The sequence below is a fragment of the Condylostylus longicornis genome, unplaced genomic scaffold (assembly GCF_029603195.1).
Source record: "Condylostylus longicornis isolate FDR11 unplaced genomic scaffold, ASM2960319v2 ptg000017l, whole genome shotgun sequence".
Taxonomy (NCBI): Eukaryota; Metazoa; Arthropoda; class Insecta; order Diptera; family Dolichopodidae; genus Condylostylus; species Condylostylus longicornis.
The window spans coordinates 5267585-5286870 of NW_026577986.1; the positions used below are offsets into that span (position 1 = coordinate 5267585).

At 23.3% G+C, this 19286-nt stretch overlaps 3 protein-coding genes across 4 annotated transcripts in view; 2 read left to right on the forward strand and 1 right to left on the reverse strand.

The window, feature by feature from the left end:
* The window catches only part of LOC129606120 (sodium/hydrogen exchanger 9B2), a 93406-nt gene that overhangs the window by 43365 nt on the left and 30755 nt on the right, over window positions 1-19286 (reverse strand). The window lies entirely within an intron of this gene.
* On the forward strand, window positions 553-2123 carry LOC129606125 (phenoloxidase-activating factor 2-like). Its single transcript, XM_055516243.1, has one exon. The coding sequence runs from the start codon at window positions 612-614 to the stop codon at window positions 1830-1832; it is 1221 nt and encodes a 406-aa protein (XP_055372218.1). The 5' UTR covers window positions 553-611; the 3' UTR covers window positions 1833-2123.
* Window positions 3749-5279, forward strand: LOC129606124 (phenoloxidase-activating factor 2-like). Its single transcript, XM_055516242.1, has one exon. It carries the CDS (start codon window positions 3968-3970, stop codon window positions 5213-5215), a length of 1248 nt encoding a protein of 415 aa, XP_055372217.1. The 5' UTR covers window positions 3749-3967; the 3' UTR covers window positions 5216-5279.

The following is a 19286-nucleotide window of genomic DNA, read 5'->3' on the forward strand; positions in this document are numbered from 1 at the left end:
AAAAAATTATTAAGTAACTATAAAATGATTTGTTTTATTTTAAGGGTTATTTACGTAACTTAGATTCCAAAAAATTCAAGTAAGTATGAAAAGTTTTATTCAATCGAAAATTTATTTTTGAGACGCAGTATTCATAAAGCAATACTATCTTGCGCTACATTGGATTTAAATATTTAATAAAAATTAAGGTAAATATTAAAAAAATAGTAGTACTTAAAAGAAGAATATTAAAATTTTTATTAATGTACTTTGAATGGCGCTTCCCAAAGTCATATTGTACCCTTAATTTATTATTTTATAAAGCATTTAATTATATTGTAGAAAAAATTCAGATTCGCTTTTTCAAGTTTCTGGTTTGCAATTAGAAAATACATACTTCTGTTTCGTACAACCAAAATTAAAACTTGTCATATCACAAATTTGCATAAAAAACTAGTCTTGAAATAATAACAATATGAAACAAAAGTTATTTAACATAAGCTTATTAAATACACATAAGTTAGTAATATTTTAACTTTACAGACAAACAGTCATATTTAAATAATCGTGAATTAAAAGTCTGATATCAATAGAAATATTATTTTTTTACTTAAAAACAATAAAATCAAAGAATGAAATCAAGTGTTAATTTTATTATGTTAATGTTAATTTCAATACTAGTTGGTACAATCAATACAAATAAAATTCCTTCAAATATATTAGATAATGTAAAAGCCGGTATGATAGAAAGAGATAGTACAAGATTAAAGAAGCGTTCTGAGAATGATGAAGCATATCATCCCAGTTATCTACCATGTGAAGATAATGGACAATGTGTTCCATTTTATCATTGCAAAAATAAGAATAATTACAATATAGATGGGAAAATGTTAATTGATATTCGGTTTGATGAAGCAAAATCATGTAAATCATATTTAGAGATATGTTGTAAAAATGATTCACATATAATCATTGATGAAAATATTTTTAATGAAAAACACATAAATAATATTCGGAATCATTGTGGTGTTGGTAATCAAAATGGAATATATTTTAAACTTTCTGGTAATAATGCAAACGAAGCTGAATATGGTGAATTTCCATGGATGATTGCTGTATTAAAAAGAACTGAAATTGAAAGCTCCATTTATAATACATATCATTGTGGTGGTTCATTAATTCATCCACATGTTGTATTAACAGCAGCACATTGTGTTTATAAAAATAGTGCACATGAATTAATAGCAAGAGCTGGTGAATGGGACACACAAACAAATGATGAAATATATAAAGAACAAGATCGTTATATCAATGAAATTATAGTACATGAAAAATTTATAATTGATACATATTTTAATGATATTGCACTATTAATAACGGTAGATCAATTCAATTTAGGTGTAGATGTTAATACAATATGTTTACCACCGAAAGAAATAAATTTTGATAATGCACGTTGTTTTGCTACCGGTTGGGGTAAAGATCAATTTGGTAAAGAAGGTAAATATCAGGTTATTTTAAAAAAAATTGATATACCTGTTGTACCAAATAATAAATGTCAAGAAAGTTTACGTAAAACACGTTTTGGTGAACGTTTTATATTACATGATTCATTTATTTGTGCTGGCGGTGAATTAGGTAAAGATACATGTAAAGGTGATGGTGGTGGACCATTAAATTGTCCGATTCCAGAGCAAAGTGGTAGATATTATGAAGCTGGTATCATATCATGGGGTATTGGTTGTGGTGGAACAAATCCTGGTGTTTATTCTAGTATTACTTATTTACGTGATTGGATTGATAATATAATGGAAATGAAAAATTATGATAAATTTTATTATATAGCATATTAAATTATAAACAAAAAAAACAAGTAAATGTTTTAAATTTAGTTAAATGCGAGTTGCTCAATTTTAATTAATATACCACATGGATGTCAATAAGATTTTTTAGGCACTATAAAATACATTTAAATAATTTACCGTATTATCAAATTACATGCTAGCAATAAATGAGTAAATTATTTCAATTGTCTATTTTTCTCATTTAAAAGAGTAGAATGAAAAAAGAGAATGAGAGATAGGAGTTGCGTGAGAGATTAGAATAAAATGAGATTTTATAATTTTGTTCATTTTTATTTTAAAAATCAAAGCTTGAAAAATTAATTAAATAAACCTAATTTTTTATGTCATCATTGGTTAAATATTATTTATGTGTGTATGTTTATTGGAATAACCCAAACTCATGAATAATAATTTGTTTTATGCTTTCTTTAATTTGAAGCATGTTAATTGTTTTATTCAGTAATTAATTTTTTTTCATTGTATTTTTTACTCATATTCTAATAATCATATGGAAGTTACAGTAGTTTTTCAGTAATTATTTTATTTAAGTTTAAAAGCACGAATATTGTTATGGTTTTGAATAATTCTAAAAAAAAATTTGTATGAGTACAATAAGAATTCATAAATTTCTTAAAATTAATCTAAAGTCAGTGAATGTAATATGCTCAATAGCAGCCAATTTGTTGTAAAACATTTGTTATCATACAGTCTTTTGTGTTTTTAGACCAAGGTTCGTATATACACTTAAATTACGAGTAGAATACGTTTGCTAGTACAACAATCCTATTTTTTTTAGTGTTATGAACGAGTCGGAATATTTTCTATAAGTTTTGAAAATTATTTATGCATAAATTGAGAGGAATAAAGTACAAAGAACAAGAGAGTGATTTTTTTTTAATATACATACATAATATAGCTTTTTCAGGTTATCAGAAAATAGAAATTTACATTAAATTTTAAATGTTCTATTGCAAAAAAAATAACAAAAATATGTATGTATGTGTTAGGAATAGCTTACAATATTGAGAATATATCCGTATCTTCTTTATGTTCTCTAGTAGTCGAAAATTAATTTAAATAAATTGTTCTAAGTAAAAATTACTGTTCGTCTGACTCTGTAATAGATTATTAAATTTTTTAGTCTGATTAAAACTTCATATATAAATAATTTTAATAAATTATCATGAGGGACATGAAGTAGTCGCTCTAAACTCACTTCTATAAATTTCTAAAAATTTTTTCCTATATTTTTTACAAGAATTCTGAATAAGGATTGCAGAGTTATTCAAGACAATTTCGGCGTAACCTTATTTAAATTGAATTATTTGTTTATGCAATCATGAATGAATGTTGTGCACCTCGCATAAAGCATTTCGTTGACGTGCCCAATGGCAGTGTTCAATAAATTTTGAGGATAATAATGTTGTTTTGGTTTTTATTTTGATTGGAGCTCGAATTGTTTCGAATTTTACTCTCTGGGTCAAAAACTGAATACGACAGTTCAGTAGTTTCGCCGTATAAATTTAATTAATATATTTGGTGTTATCATCTATCAATACCACAGCTTTAACTAAGGCATCACATCAAAAAGCAACTTGAAATTTGAAAATAAGTAAAATAAACAAAATTCATTTTTCTAAAGACGTAAATTTTTTATTTAAATCAAATAATTCCAATTGTGTACATTTCTTAGAAATTCAAACTGAATCCAAATGTAAATAATGGAATCATAATTAAGCGCTAATTCACATTGCTCAAGGTTTATTTTCGATATTTCAGGAGACCGAATCATATTTATATATTTCTGAATTTCATTTCATATTTAGTTGTTTATTATAATATAGTAGTATATTTTTATTTTAATCTCAAACCAGTTGAATAAAAACAAAAAAATATTAACTATCTTATGGAAAGGTCATCGTGTGCAAGCAAATACAGATAACCTGTTGAAAAATGTTTTTTTTTTTAATTTTAAATAAACAAGTATAGGAATAATAAATAGTTCTTACTCAGTAGTTCAAGTATTCGGATGTGATTTCGATTCGGTATAAAATTAATTTTCATAACAAAAGAAAATAAAAACAAAAAGAAAATACAAAAATATAACAGCTATATTATAACAAATTTAAATATTGTAAAAAATAATGAAGATAATTTTATTAATATTTGCTATAACGATAGCAATATCAAACCGGATTGAAGCACAGAGACCAAGTACGTCATTAGATGATCTTTTACAAAATGTTTTTAATCCAAAACCAACACCAAATCCTAATAATGGAAATGTAATACCAACAAAAGCTCCTGTACCAACAAATCCTAATACACCACAAACTGGTGATGGGGCATCATATGCACCCTGCGGTGATAATAAAATTTGTGTACCTTTTTATAATTGTAAAAATGATACCGGTAATTTAAATACCGATGGTGAATATTTACTTGATATACGTTTTGATGATACAAAATCATGTGCATCATATTTAGAAACATGTTGTTCACTAATTGATAAAAGTACTGATGTACCTGTTGTAACACCAAAACCACAGGAATATAAAAAAGGTTGTGGTAATAGAAATGCTGACGGTGTACTATTTCGAATTACTGGAAATAAAGAAGGTGAAACTGAATATGGTGAATTTCCATGGATGGTTGCAATATTAAAACAAGAACAAGCCGGTGAAGAAATTTTAAATATATATCAATGTGGTGGTTCAATAATACATCCACAAGTTGTATTAACAGCAGCACATTGTGTTTATAAAAATAGTGCACATGAATTATTAGCAAGAGCCGGTGAATGGGATACACAAACAAAAGATGAATTATATAGAGAACAAGATCGTCAAGTTATTGAAATTGTTTTACATGAACAATTTTCAAAAGGTGGTTTACATAATGATATCGCATTATTATTTACAGCACAACCATATGATTTGGGAATTGATGTTAATACAGTATGTTTACCACCACCAAATACAAATTTTGAGAATGTACGTTGTTTTGCTACTGGTTGGGGTAAAGATCAATTCGGTCAACAGGGTAAATATCAAGTTATATTGAAAAAAATTGATGTACCAGTTGTTGCACATGATCAATGTCAAGCTAGTTTACGTGATACACGTTTAGGTAAATTCTTTCAATTACATGAATCATTTATTTGTGCTGGTGGTGAACCCGGTAAAGATGTATGTAAAGGAGATGGTGGTGGACCATTAAGTTGCCCAATATCTGGTCAAAAAAATAAATATTATCAAGCTGGTATTGTTGCATGGGGTATAGGTTGCGGTGGAACAAATCCTGGTGTATATGCTAGTGTTTCACATTTGCGTCCATGGATTGATAATGTTATGTCATCAAGAGGTTTTGATTCATCTCATTATACAGCTTGATTAAAATTTAATTATATTTTATGATTTTTAAATTGAAAATAAAAATGAGTGAAATTTTTTTTTTTCTAAATCAGAAATAATACATTTTCATTAATTACAAGGGAAATTCTTGGTAAAATCTAAAAATAAATAATTGTGCTTCGGGGTTTTTTACTTAATCAATTTTAGAATATTTAGCATCCGGATTATTATTTTAAATTAAAATTTTTTCTTTATTTTCTAATGAAATCTTAAAACTACAATATAAATGATGACCTGAGCTAAGCTTATAAAAATTTTTAGAATCTTTTTGTTTAGAAAACTTTGGGTAATCAACACTTTTTTTTTGATAATGAATATTTTGTGTTAATATGAATTTGTTTTTTAATTTAATAATATTGTATTCTTTGAAAGGAGAATATTTTTTTTTTAATCTTTATCATTAGAATTAAATAAAAGCTTTAGTCGTCTATGATGTGCTAATATGCATATGAATACATACATATGTTATGTGTATATAACAATGATAGAAATGTCTATAATATAAATAAGTTATAAACAATGAAAGTAATTGATGAGTTTTATTGTGACTTGTAAATGAATATGATATTTTGTTCAAATATTATGAGTTAACTAAACGTGAAATAAAAATTGGCAGAATATAAGAAGTACATACATATTTAAAACTATGTATGTTATATTTATCTAAATAATACATGCATTAGAACTTGGAAAAAAATTCAATCATTTACGTAATGATAATATTTATTATATTCATTTAACCCTATTGTGTCCTAATTCTTTTGATTACTATGCAAGAAACTGATATTATAAAAAACAAACAAACAAGTCCTTTTGAGATGGCTTATTATACGAAATATTAATCACATTCTTTACTACAAAATTTGCACATTTGTTGTTTAGAACTCAATTAATTAGATTTATTAAATCTGATTAGAATTTACAGAAAGTTGGCGGCTTTTGATTTTAAATGTGCAAAGTATGTCAACTTAATTATGACTTTGAAACGGAAAAACTTTAGTGACTGTCTTCTATTACAAATTTGGTGATTGGCGTTTAAAGTATTTAACATGTAGTTTCTTTTTAATCTATTGTTAGGTATTTTGTTTTTAAGTAGGTTTTAAAATGAAATATAAATTAAAATGTTAAACCCCGCAAGAAATTAATATTTTGAGAATACCAAGGGATTCCCTTCCATTTGAAGGTGATCAATCGCAATCACCTCAATTCAATAAAAATTTATAGTGTCTAAAACAACGTCTTATATATTATGTCCAAAAATTATATTATATAAACCAATTATGCTTGATCAGGCAGAAAATATAAAATGTTTGCTTATCCAGACAAAAAATATGGAATATTTGCGTTGTTTTCACATCTTCGAAAATACAATTATACGTTTTCCCTTTGTCTCAATTTTAACAAATTATTTTTACTTAAATTACATTTTATTTGAAACAAAATTCTAGTTCAGCCTTGATAAGGTTGGGCTTAAGAATAATTTAAATTGAAGTTCCCTATCATAAAAAATATTTATAATTGAAATACACAATAAAATATACAAATTTAATTAGCTTGTGAAAATGCTAGTATGTTATAGCGTTCATGCAACCGTATGTCAATATATGTGGTTCAAATGGAATGTTCAAATTTTGCATATACCTTCATATTACACACAAAACTTTACTGAAATTAAAATTATGACAATGTGATGTAAGAGGTTAATCTATGGTTTTATGCTTGAATAGAAATTTGTAATCTAATACGTTACTAAAATAGAATACTTTTCGTTTACAACAAATTTAATAATGTATAATGTTTTCCTATGCGTTTTAAAAGTTTTATTTTAGTTCCCTTTCAAAACAAACATTTCTGATATTCTAAACAAAATTAAAATGAGTCTATAATCTTAAGTTTTCCACTTTTATCGTGAGAATTCAAAGCATAATAAATAAGGAATATAGATCCGTTTTTGGGTCTGAAATGTGATAGTTTGATTACCCAATTAAGAAATAGAACATGTTGTTCCCAAATTTTATTCTCAAATGCCTACATTATTGTTGAATCTCATAATTTTTACAAAGTAAAAATGCAAAATTGAATTGTACTTTTATTATAAAATTTTAGCTTTCTGATTTAAACTGGAATTTTGATACCATTTTTGTTTGATTAATATTAACTCAGAAAAGTGTGCGTCAAAACTTTATCAAGACTTTTAGATTTAAATCCAATTTTATAATTTGGTAGTGCGAAATTATAAGTGAATTTTAATCATTCACAATAAAAAAGTTTGTAGACACCTCAATAATATTTAATTTTTTTTTGATAAACTTTACCATATTTTTCACCTTCACAATATAAGTACAACGTATACATACAGATTTTACATTATGTACATAATTTAAATATTTAAAATTTTTTTCACGTAACCGGTATTGATAACCGACTCGTCGCTATTATGTTCTTTTCTTTCTTACTTTATAAAACTGTTATTGTTTTACAATTATAAAAGTTTTATTTACACACAACTTTAAAATCGTTGCCAAAATAATAATATGAATAATTTAATTAAAATTTCAATGCTATAATTTGTAAAATTTTCTCATCATTTAAAGCGTTTTAAACTTTTAAACTTCACAAAAAAGAAAAAGATCACAACAAAATGAAATTTAAATTATTATTCGGTATGAGTTCGATGTGATTAATTTTTGAAGGTTCCTGAAGTAAAGTTTTGTATGAAATACTAATTTTGACTAAAAATATGCAATATTTTTTTCTTTAAAAATGTACAAAAAATAAATTTGAGCTTTATCGTATTTTGGGAATATTTTGCTTTTACTTTTGGTTATGTATAATTTGTTGTGTATTTACGTGAGTAGCTTATACATATTGTAATTTTTATTTTAGAGTAATTCTTTGGATATATGAATATTTTTTAGAGCTTTTAAAAATCTAGGTCTACATTCTTCTTTGTGAATTTTTTAAGATTCACAAACAAGAATAGACAAAAATAGACGAAACAAACTATCGCATTTCTCCTACTTTCGAAGTTCAACAAACGGTACAGCATGAATTAATTAATTTTTAATATTAATGTTCAGAATAAGACTTCATTGTTAATATTTTGAATTTTTTGAGATTATGATTATGTATTATTAATATGACCACAATTCTATGTAATATATTTTACAGGGTGTCTCGCCTAAAATAGTAAATAATTTCAGGGGTAATTCTTTGGTCAATTTCCAGCAAAATTTTATGGAGGGGAAGGGAGGGGGGTTCAGGGATACTCATTTTCGAATTACAGCCTGTTGAAAAAAAGGGTACCAGATTTTCCTGAAAAAGAGAAAAATAAAGAAATTCTTATAACTTTTGAACCATGCTAAATATTACAACCGTTGGGGGCTTGTTTTACAGGCAATTGATTGCTCTTTATTTTCAGGCTTACAATCAATTTAATATTAGCCATATTTTGTTTAGGAAACCAATAGATTTCAAAAATATTTTCTAATTATTAAAAGAAATTTATTTTGAAATTAATTTAATATAAGAAATTCAATTTTGAAAATATTTTTCACAAAAATTCTACAAATTCTTTTTCTTTTTGCAAAATTGAAATGGTTTTCTAATTGTGGTGAAAAAAATTTTACAATTGATAATATTATGGAAATTATTATTTAATAATTTTAGTTATTCTTTTATTTCATTTTTAATTGTTTATTTTATTATAGATAGTATACAAATAATATTTATAAAACTATAAAATTTTTAAGAAGTACTTAATTATTATAATTAATAATTGTGTATTACTATATAACCTTCGATTATTATTATTATTTATTCAGTATTAATAAAATCTTATCTTTATAATACTCTTAATAACATTATTAAAATATTTTATTGTACTTTTCAATTATTACCATTTTTTGATTAGTAATTGTATATTAATGCAATTATTTTCTATAATAAGGTAAAAGTACTTTATATTTTAAAAGAAAGCGGGAATATTGACGGGAATTTTTTCAAAAATTGTAGTATAATATTATATTAGAAATAAAATTTATAGGACAACAGAAATATTGATGTTATAATATAGGAATATACTACATATATTTGCTTAGTTATTGGCCAATTAATTAATTTGATTTTTTTAGTATTATCTTAAATATTTTGAAATAAAAAATTAAAAAATTTGGCTTAAGTAAATGATTATTGTAGAAATGTAAATTAAAAATGTCGATTTTAGGCATTCATGTTAAAAAATTTAATGTTACCAATTTTAAGACTACGCCCTGATAGTAGTAAAAAGTGAATTTAAATAAAATATTTAATATTCAATTATTATTGAAAAATATTCGTTCACTTTTATATACATCAGAATTATACAAATGCTTTCTGTTCTTTCCATAATAAATTCTGAAAAGAATGTACTATAAAATAGTTACTTATTGTACTTATGTCATAATTTTGTGCTACTCATTCATTTCTGAGAATTTTGATCACATACTATTGCAATAACGTGAATTTTTATTTTCATAATAAGTGTGAAAATCTATCATTAGCAGAAAAATTAATTAAAATATTAACACCTAACTTTAAAAATAAAAACAATGATATACTTCATGTATATGCAATATAAATAAATAAGTAGGTACTTGTAATTTTACAAATTTTCATTTAAAATTTTATTTAGCTATTAAAATCAATCCAAGAGAATGCATTTTTATACCCAAAATTAAAGTTTGATAGACTTTTCAACTAATTCAAAATATTTAAAGGGGGTAATAATAGATCATGGTAATGGTATTAATGCATAAATTATATATGAACATTAAAATAGTAAAATTCGGCCAGATGTTAGAAAAAAATTAAAAGTTTTCCGATATTATAATATAACAGTACAATAGGTAGGATTTAATTATGAAAAAGCTTAAAGTTTTTAAGATAGTTTTGCTAACATAAATAAATTATTAATTTATTGTGACAGAACTGGTTAAATTAATTAAATAGAATCCATTTTTGCGAAAATTTCAATTCATAACATTCATTTATAATTTTCATAATGGTATACATTCCTTGATCTTGAAGAGTTTTAAATTAAAAAATTACACATTTATTAAGATTATAATTTAATAAAAGAAGGAATTCCAAAGTACAGGCAGTTGAATAAATAAAATTAATTTCAAAAGAAATACCTATTGAAAAAAATTTAATTTTGTTATCAACTTATGCAAGTATGAGATTTTTAAACTTGAATATTATAAAAACAAAATACTATTCTTGATTTGGATGATATTTAATCTTCAAAATAAATTAAATGTTCATTATTAAAAATAATAATGAACATTTTAATGTTCTATGACAAAATTATTGTACTTGTGTTTTTTTTTTAGCGGTAAAATATCAATGAATGTTTGCAAAATTATAACATTGTAGTTGAATAATAATATAATATAAGAATTTTATTTGATAATAATGATTTACTATATGGGCCTCAACAATATTATATATTAAATTCAATACATTAAATTCAATACATTAAATTTAAAGTCGTAAGGTACGGTAGGTTCGCCATCTATTTAGCAAACATAATGACGCAACGAACTAGTTTATGGTTATCTATAATATGATGCACCAGTAATAAGCTCGTCTCAGGAGTGAAGTAAGATAAAAAGAAAGAAAAATTCAAATTATTCGAAAAATGTTTTTTTTTAAAATAAGACAGTTTTTTCCTAAAAAAACCCTTTTGCAAAAAATATTTTCGTTATATAAAGAGTAATCTTTGTGTAAAATTTTAGTGATTTTTTTTTTATCACTCATCAATATTATTTTTACAATATTTTACTCATAACAAGATATTATCTCTTATATTAATTGAAATTACAACAACATTTTTCTTTTTGTTCTTTTATTTTTCACTGAGAATTTTACCGGAATATATCGAGTGTATACAAAATTGTGCGTGTGTAAATGTAAAACCATATGAAAGAATATTTCATTTAGTGAGAGTATAACAATTAATAATTATATTATTGTAAAATTGTTTTAAAACAACTAAATAAAAAACGAATAATAGAAAAAAAATCGTATAATAATCTTTTACAAAACAATTTACACTCATAATTTTAATTATTCCTTTAATTTATTATCATAATTAAAATATTTCAAATTTCATTTTAAATACTTGTATGTATTTAATTATTTACACATGTGGTATAATTTTTCTATTTTTTTTTTTTTTTACAATTATTAATATCAGATTATTTCAATTATAATTTCAAATAATTAAGTATATAAATAAATTTTACTCAAAATATTCTAATTTAATTACCTTGATTATAATTATTTTAATATATAGAATAGTGAGCAGCTTATATATGTTATTGTCGAACACACGACAATATTTACAAATTGTTATTCAAAAAAAAACAAAAAAAACATAAAAAATATTTTTTGGAAAAAATTTAATTTAATTTAATTTTTCAAAATTATTTAATTTTATTTAATTTTAATTAAATAAATTAAATATAATATGCACAAAAAAATCCAAAAAAAAAAAATTAAAATTCGTTGTGATCTTTTTTTTTAACACCTTCTCTTTTGTTTAAATTTAAACACTGAACAATAATTTTTTACAAATTAACACACAAGTTTTGTCTTTGTTGTTTTTCTATTTTCAATATTTATAATAAATTTTTAATTAATCAAAATTTAATATTTAAACATTTTAATTGAAACACTTTATGAATTTTAAAATGAAAAATTTTTACTAATAAAAATTTAATTTTTTAGTAATTATTTAAGCAGTTTTCATTTTGTTTTTAATTCAATTAACATTTTCTCTTATAATTAATTTTTTTTTTAATTTGGGATCAATGCTCATCAGTTATTTAATGGAAATTAAATTAAAATTAAAATTTTCCGAACCTTTTTATTTTATTCGTGAATAATTAATTTGTTTTTTATTAGAATAATAATCATGCGATCTACTAATGAATTGCAAATCACATGTGATCTATTTATAATTTTGATTAAATTTCGAAATAATTATTTTTTCGGAATTCGAAATTTTTTAGTTATCCTATATCATATATTGAATTTCCAACATGAATTTCTTAATAAATTTTTCTACATTCACGAAAAATTATTGTGATAGTAAAAATTTTTCGGAGAAACTAAAACAAAAAATTTATATTATTCCGATTACTTATTTAAAAAATAAAAAAAAATATTTTTAATTAATTTTTTTATTTTCAATTGACTTTTATTCTTTCACTTTTTCGGTAATCCCTTAAAGGACAAAATTCCGAGAAATTTAATTATTATTAAAAAATAAAATTAAAATTTTTTTATTTTTTTTTTTTTTTAATACTCTAATTTAATTTTTATTTTATTATTATTATTAAATGGAAATTCTGCACAGTAAGACGATCGATGAATAACTAAAAAAAAATTTAAGAATTAAAGGTTTTCATATCAACATTTCAAATTAAAAAAAAAAAATTTTTTTTCTAAATGTTTGTCAATTTGTGCATTTGTTTATATGGAGAATAAAAATTTTTTTTTTCTTTTTCTCTTTCTGTTTTTTTTCTTTTTTTTTTAGTATAAAAGTTACCTATTATTGTCAAAATAAGAAAAAAAGAAAAACAACAATGAGAAAATGATAAAAAAAAAAGCTTAACCATTCAAAACAACAACTACACACTAAACATTAACAATAATAACAAATTGTAACAGCAATAATATAAAAATTCGGTATACCGTGTAGGTATGTAGGTACATACATACCTAGAATATTATTTAAACTAAATTTCAATATAAATTAAATTCATTGTAGGGGCGATCCACTTTAAAATTTTATGTATGTATGTATATATTTTTAAACTATAAGTGTATTATTACAAATTTAATAACCTATAATATGTATTATAAATTTAATTGATATTATAATAAAATTATAACTAATATACATAATATATATGTGATAACATTGTAGTAAATAATATTATTTAATAATAAAATTTTTCAAGTAGTTTTATATACAACACAGTTTTTAACCCTGAATTATAAACTTAATCAAATATATGTATAACATTTTTTTCACCGAAAAATTTTCGTATGAAATGAGGAACGTATTGATTTCACATATATGGAAGAATAAAGAGATCTTGACAACCATAGTGCACGTAAGTAATCCTGTATCACAAAAAAAATAATCTCATTACGTTAGGAAGACTGATTGCTTCTTAGGCAGAGAGGCATTCCTAATTTTTTAATATAGCTTTTCTATTATCAAATATTTACTTGTGCAAAGAGAGTTCGTTATTTTTAGACTTCACTGTACAAAATATTGCATTGTGTATTTATAAATATTACAAATTGAGTTTTATAAAATAATGAATTTATAAAATGAATTTTATAAAATAAATGCTTGTAAGTTTATGTAAAATTTTTGTTTTCTGAGAATAATAATTATATATTAATAATTATTCCTTTATATTCCATGTAATCCACATTAAATTTAAATATAAAATTTAAATTTACTGTACCCCAAATAACTAGAGCGAGATTTTCTTCTCATTGTGCTCTCACTATGCTCCTTCAAAAAATTTTTAATTTTTTAATTCATCTCAAACATCAAAGAAGTATTTAAACAATTCTTACGCTTTAATAGATGGTACTGATTTGCTTAAAATGAAACAACGAATTTATTTTCCCGAAAGTTTAACCGCTTTCTGAAGAATATTCAAAAATGCCTCTGTATATTAACATCCTAATCGTGTATCTCGCTCGAAAATTACATTATATATATGATAGTTAGTCACTTTCTTCTCACTTGTCGAGTAAAATAGCGAGATAGACGATCAGGTCCTAAATATGATATGGTTTTGACTTAAATAAGTATTAAGTTTTTTATTTCATTTCCGAAGTATATGCAGCTTTAATCTTAAATATTGCATTTATTATGTTGATATTGCACATAGTTTTAATACAGATGTTCAATAAAACCAATTTTAATCAATTCATTATTTTTTTTAAAATATTGTAAACTAATCTTTTTCTTGAAATATTCAATTTAATTTATGACTGGTCAGCCATACGTACAATATAAATAATATTAATTTTAGAAAGTAAGTAAAATTAATTCATATAAATTTTTTTTTTTAATTTTTTACTAAAAGCAGTAAAAGGGATTAGTACAGCATTAGGCCAAGAAGCGTGCAACACAATATGTCTGAATATTAATTTTATTGATTATTAATTGTTGATTTTCACGTTTATTACTGCATTTTTATACTGCGTTGTGGAGAACTAGTAATAGTTTCATAGGATTAACTAAGTAATTTACCGTAAAATCTCAACAATAGTCTATATGTGTGGTATAAAAGCTTGTATATATTATGTAGCGCTTACTGAAATAAATAATTTATGAGGACAGAAACTTATGAAAGCAGCTTATTATATTTATTTATTACTATATTAATTAAGTGCATTTTATTGTTCATTATAAAATTAATACGAAAATTAACGTGTGCAATTCAACTTTATTTGAATCTGACTTTTGTCAATATAGTTTACAAATCATATCGCTGTTATCGCTTATTGAATGAACACTGCTATCACTTAATATCAAAACTACCTACTGAAAACTATTATCACTTAATTTAGTTTTGTTATACTACATGGTTTATAACAAATTTACTATTAGGTGATAGAGTATCATACTGGGATGAAGTTTTTGATTTGCTTAAATTGATTAATTAAAATAAATCTAATTTGATTCTTTATTAAGGTTATGTGTAATTTCCGCATAACGCATATTTTATTAACTACTACTAAAATCTGTATATACTAACATATAACTTGTTATTTATATATATTATGTAATACATCCGAAGTAAATCTTTTGCTATATAATATTTTATTCACGTTTATTTACTTTTAAAATATTTGTTATACTAATTTTCAATTAGTAACATTATAATTATAAAAAAGAAAATTCAAAAACAAAAGATGTTTCTATATAAAATTTTTAATAAAGTTTGAAAAATAATTTTAAGATCTTGCAAAAATATGTATGTAATGTACGTACGTTATTATTTTAGATAACATGTAAAATTTCATAATGAAATTTTTACGATTTTTTAATTATTATGTTTGAATAAGAAATTATGATTGTAAAGAACATATAAGGAAAATTTTAAATTTTACGCCAGGTTTCATTTATTTTGTATAATGATTTTAACACTCCCGTCGTTATTGTACTTCAATTTATTAATCAGCCCCAACATTTAGCGATTTACGCTCCAACAGTTTGAGATGATCAGACCAACCTTACCACGTAATGCGAAATGGAGAAATCTTCTTTAAATAATTCTAGAATTCGATCCTAGGAAATAGAAATGCCTACTCGTACACTCGTACTTCAATATGAACCTAACATTATGATAAATAAAGATGATTTCCCAACGTAATATAGTTAATCGCACCCTCTTCACAAAGAAATAAAAATTAACGATATTTTTAAAAAATTTAACTACATTTTGTTGCAAACAATTAGTTTGTGTATTGTTGCACAGAATTTTGTGCAACATTATACTGATTTCAACTTTTTTATTCAAGGAATTATACTGATTTCACCTTTTTTCCTATATTTGTGAATGCAATTTGATAAAAATGATAAAAATGAACCAATAATTAGGATGTCGTGTGTATTCAATTCTAATTCACGTTGTTTTGAGCATAGTGTTAGTAAAGACGCCCTCAGGTCTGTACTTTCTTTTAATGTAATTAATTTTTAGCTGATTATGACTTCTTGTTTTTTTCACAGTTTTTCTTTTTTCATAAAACCCTAAAAACTCTTATATCTCATACTAATAAACTCTCCACCTTTCCTCTCCCATTAGGTGATAAAAATTTATAAATAAACTCTCCACTAACTCTCCACCTTTCCTCTCCCATTAGGTGATAACAATTTTTCTTGCCAATGCGAAAGCTGCATTTTGTGTGCCTAGAAGATGATTGCTTGTACTCTTTCGTGCAATGTTGATTACACGATAATTTCGTCCGAAAAATTAAGTTTAATGGGAATAATTTAAACTTGAATGTCGAGCCCTAGCTTTTGTAGTTTTCACTTCGATATTATTTCTATATTTTCTAAATCTAAGTTGTATATAAAGGACATTATCTTAAAAAAAAATTCATTAGAATGTTAAACGATATTATGAAATTTTCCTATTTTTATCGAAAATTTTGTCTTATACAAATTATACAAATTTATATTCAGAAAATATTATAACATACAAAGAGAACATAATAACAGAGTGGAAATTTTTTTTGGTAAATAAATTTACGACATACGGATTATTTTATGGAGCCAACAAAAGTTTTAGGTTTAGGTATGATTTGTTATATTCTTAACAGATATTATTATTTCATACAAATATTTAATTTTTTTTTTATTATCTTGGGATTAAGATTAGCTTATAACAAAGATGAAGAATTCGTATACTTTGCTTACGTATTGTATACTTAAACTTTGTTTTGAATTGTATACGTAAACCTATATGTTCAAGTAATACAATATATGTACTGAGGTATATACTTAGGCATTACAGACTGTGTATAACATATTCAGAAATAACTTAATGAAAAATTCGCTGCAAAAATATAAACTTATTAAAAAAATGGATTCACCAGTTGAAATTTATGAATTGATCTAGATTTTAGTTTAAGAATGAAATGTTTTGACGTCAAATAATTTATTCATAATGTTATACAAATATTTGTATAACTCTTAAAAATTAAAATTTTCAAGCATTTTAAGTTTTAGATAGGAATTGAGTAGTTGCTAAATAAAAATATTAAAAAAGTGCGTATTCAAATTTTTTCAAGAGTCTTATATTTTAAATATAAGACATCTTGGCTGCTAAATTATAAGAGGTTTTAAGTGAGTTGAATATGTCGATTATAAGGTATCGATTCTTTATATATATAGGGTATAGTGAAACACCTATATATTTTTAATCCATAATTATTTTCTTATTTATAGATTGTTATACCCTTATAGTTTACTAGACACTATAAAAGAATTTCCGAATTCCTTTTTCATAGTTGAATTCTAATTCGTATAAATTTCAGAATAGTAAGAGGTTAAAATTTTGAAATTTGACAAGTAATTAAAAAATCGGTATTGAAAATGGCAAACTCCATATTATGCAAGTGTTTAGAGAGGCTCGCATAAATCTTTTCTTATAAAATTAAGCAAATATCTAAATTTATGTTGTTGAAAAGATTTCAAGAAGTTCTCAAATACCTTTGTTCAGTGATTTGCGCACAAGTCGAACCAAATATTAGTGTTGCAAACGTAATTAAAATTTAATTATCCAATCAAATTTTCTTCTACTAAATTTTTTTAAGAATCCAATTGAAATTACTCGTAACATTTCTGTAATACACAATACACTTCCAAAATTTTTTCAATCTGGTATTTTTGTTGTATGTCGCTATGTATACAAAAAAGATTTTTCAAGTGAATACAAAATTAATTTTTATTATTTGAAATTTTTAAGTATAATTTCCACTTGTGCTCACAAAACAATTGGATGAGTTGTTCAATAAAGTGATTCAATTATTTTTTATATAAGAGCTATCAATATTTTAAAGTGTAAAGATTTCAGATTTGTTGTTAAATTTTTTTAATATTTGAAGAGTTATTAAGAAGAAAGTGACGTGTTTAGTTTAGAATATTTTTTTACTTATCAAAATCAAAAAGAAACTTGACGAAATAAAAAAAAAATTTTTTTTTTCTGAAAAATATTAATTAAAATTTGTTACTTTTTTCTTAGACAATAAATTAAAATAATTTTAATTATTAAAAACCGTGTTTTATTTGAAGTGGTGTTGCGTGTACACCAAAATTTTTTATAAAGCCTATCTGTAAAAATCAATGACTTTTTTCAATAACCTTCAGTATACATGATTGAGTTTAATTAAAAAAAAAATTGGTGTCGTATACCAAAAAAGGCGTCTATTGGAAATTTTCAAATGCTACAGAGTCTATAGGATATTGAAAAGTGAATGCCCTTTGACGGAACTAAATATAAAATACGAATTTAGATCATATTATTTGTTAATTCCCAAAATTCTGTGCCTACAAAAAAAAACATCTTAAGTCATTTTAAATAGAGATCGGGAGCGAAGGATTACCATTAGAGAATAATTTTTTTTAAATCAACAAAAAAATTTTAATTTATCAATTAAGACATTTCGTCAGTTTCCGGATTTTTTCAATTAATTTTATAAAATTTTAGAATATTTGGCACAAATTTCGATTCAATCAAAAATTTTAAAATTTCGCCTGTAATTAAAAATAATAAAAAAATACCGGAAGAAAAAGTTTAATTTTTACTTATCAAATAATTAAAATCTGCTTAAAAATTGTTTAATTTTAATTTTAATTTTAAATAAATTGAAATTATTAAATACAAAAATTTTGAAGGGTTATTCTGGCATTATGCAAAATTTTGAGTAAATCTATATTAAAAATAAGATTGATTGCTCTTATTATCTTAGTTTAATTTTATATTAATTTCGAACTTTCACCTTTCGACATTATTTTTTATTAATATAAATATTTTTTTTTTAAATTAATTCATTTTTTCTACAAATATTGCCATTTCGTACATACATTTATTATGATTCAGGGAAAAACACTTGCCTTTATAGTTATTGTTAATTTTTGCGGAATTTAGCATGCTTTATATAAAACAATATTATGAAATTATCATAAAAAATTAACAATTTAATTATATTTAAAAAGCAAAATGCGATATTTCACTTGACTTTACACAAAATTTGTAATGTGTGATTTTTGATACTTTTGAAAGGTGTTAATTATATTTTATTAAAATTGTTGTTGAATTAAATTGCTCAATTTAAAAAAAAAAAAAATATTAAAAAAATGCAATTGAAAAATCAACTTAATTCCAAAATTTCCATGATATTTTTCTATAAAATTAATATTTGATATAGTTTTGAATACTATAAAGTGTCTTGATTAAAATGCGAT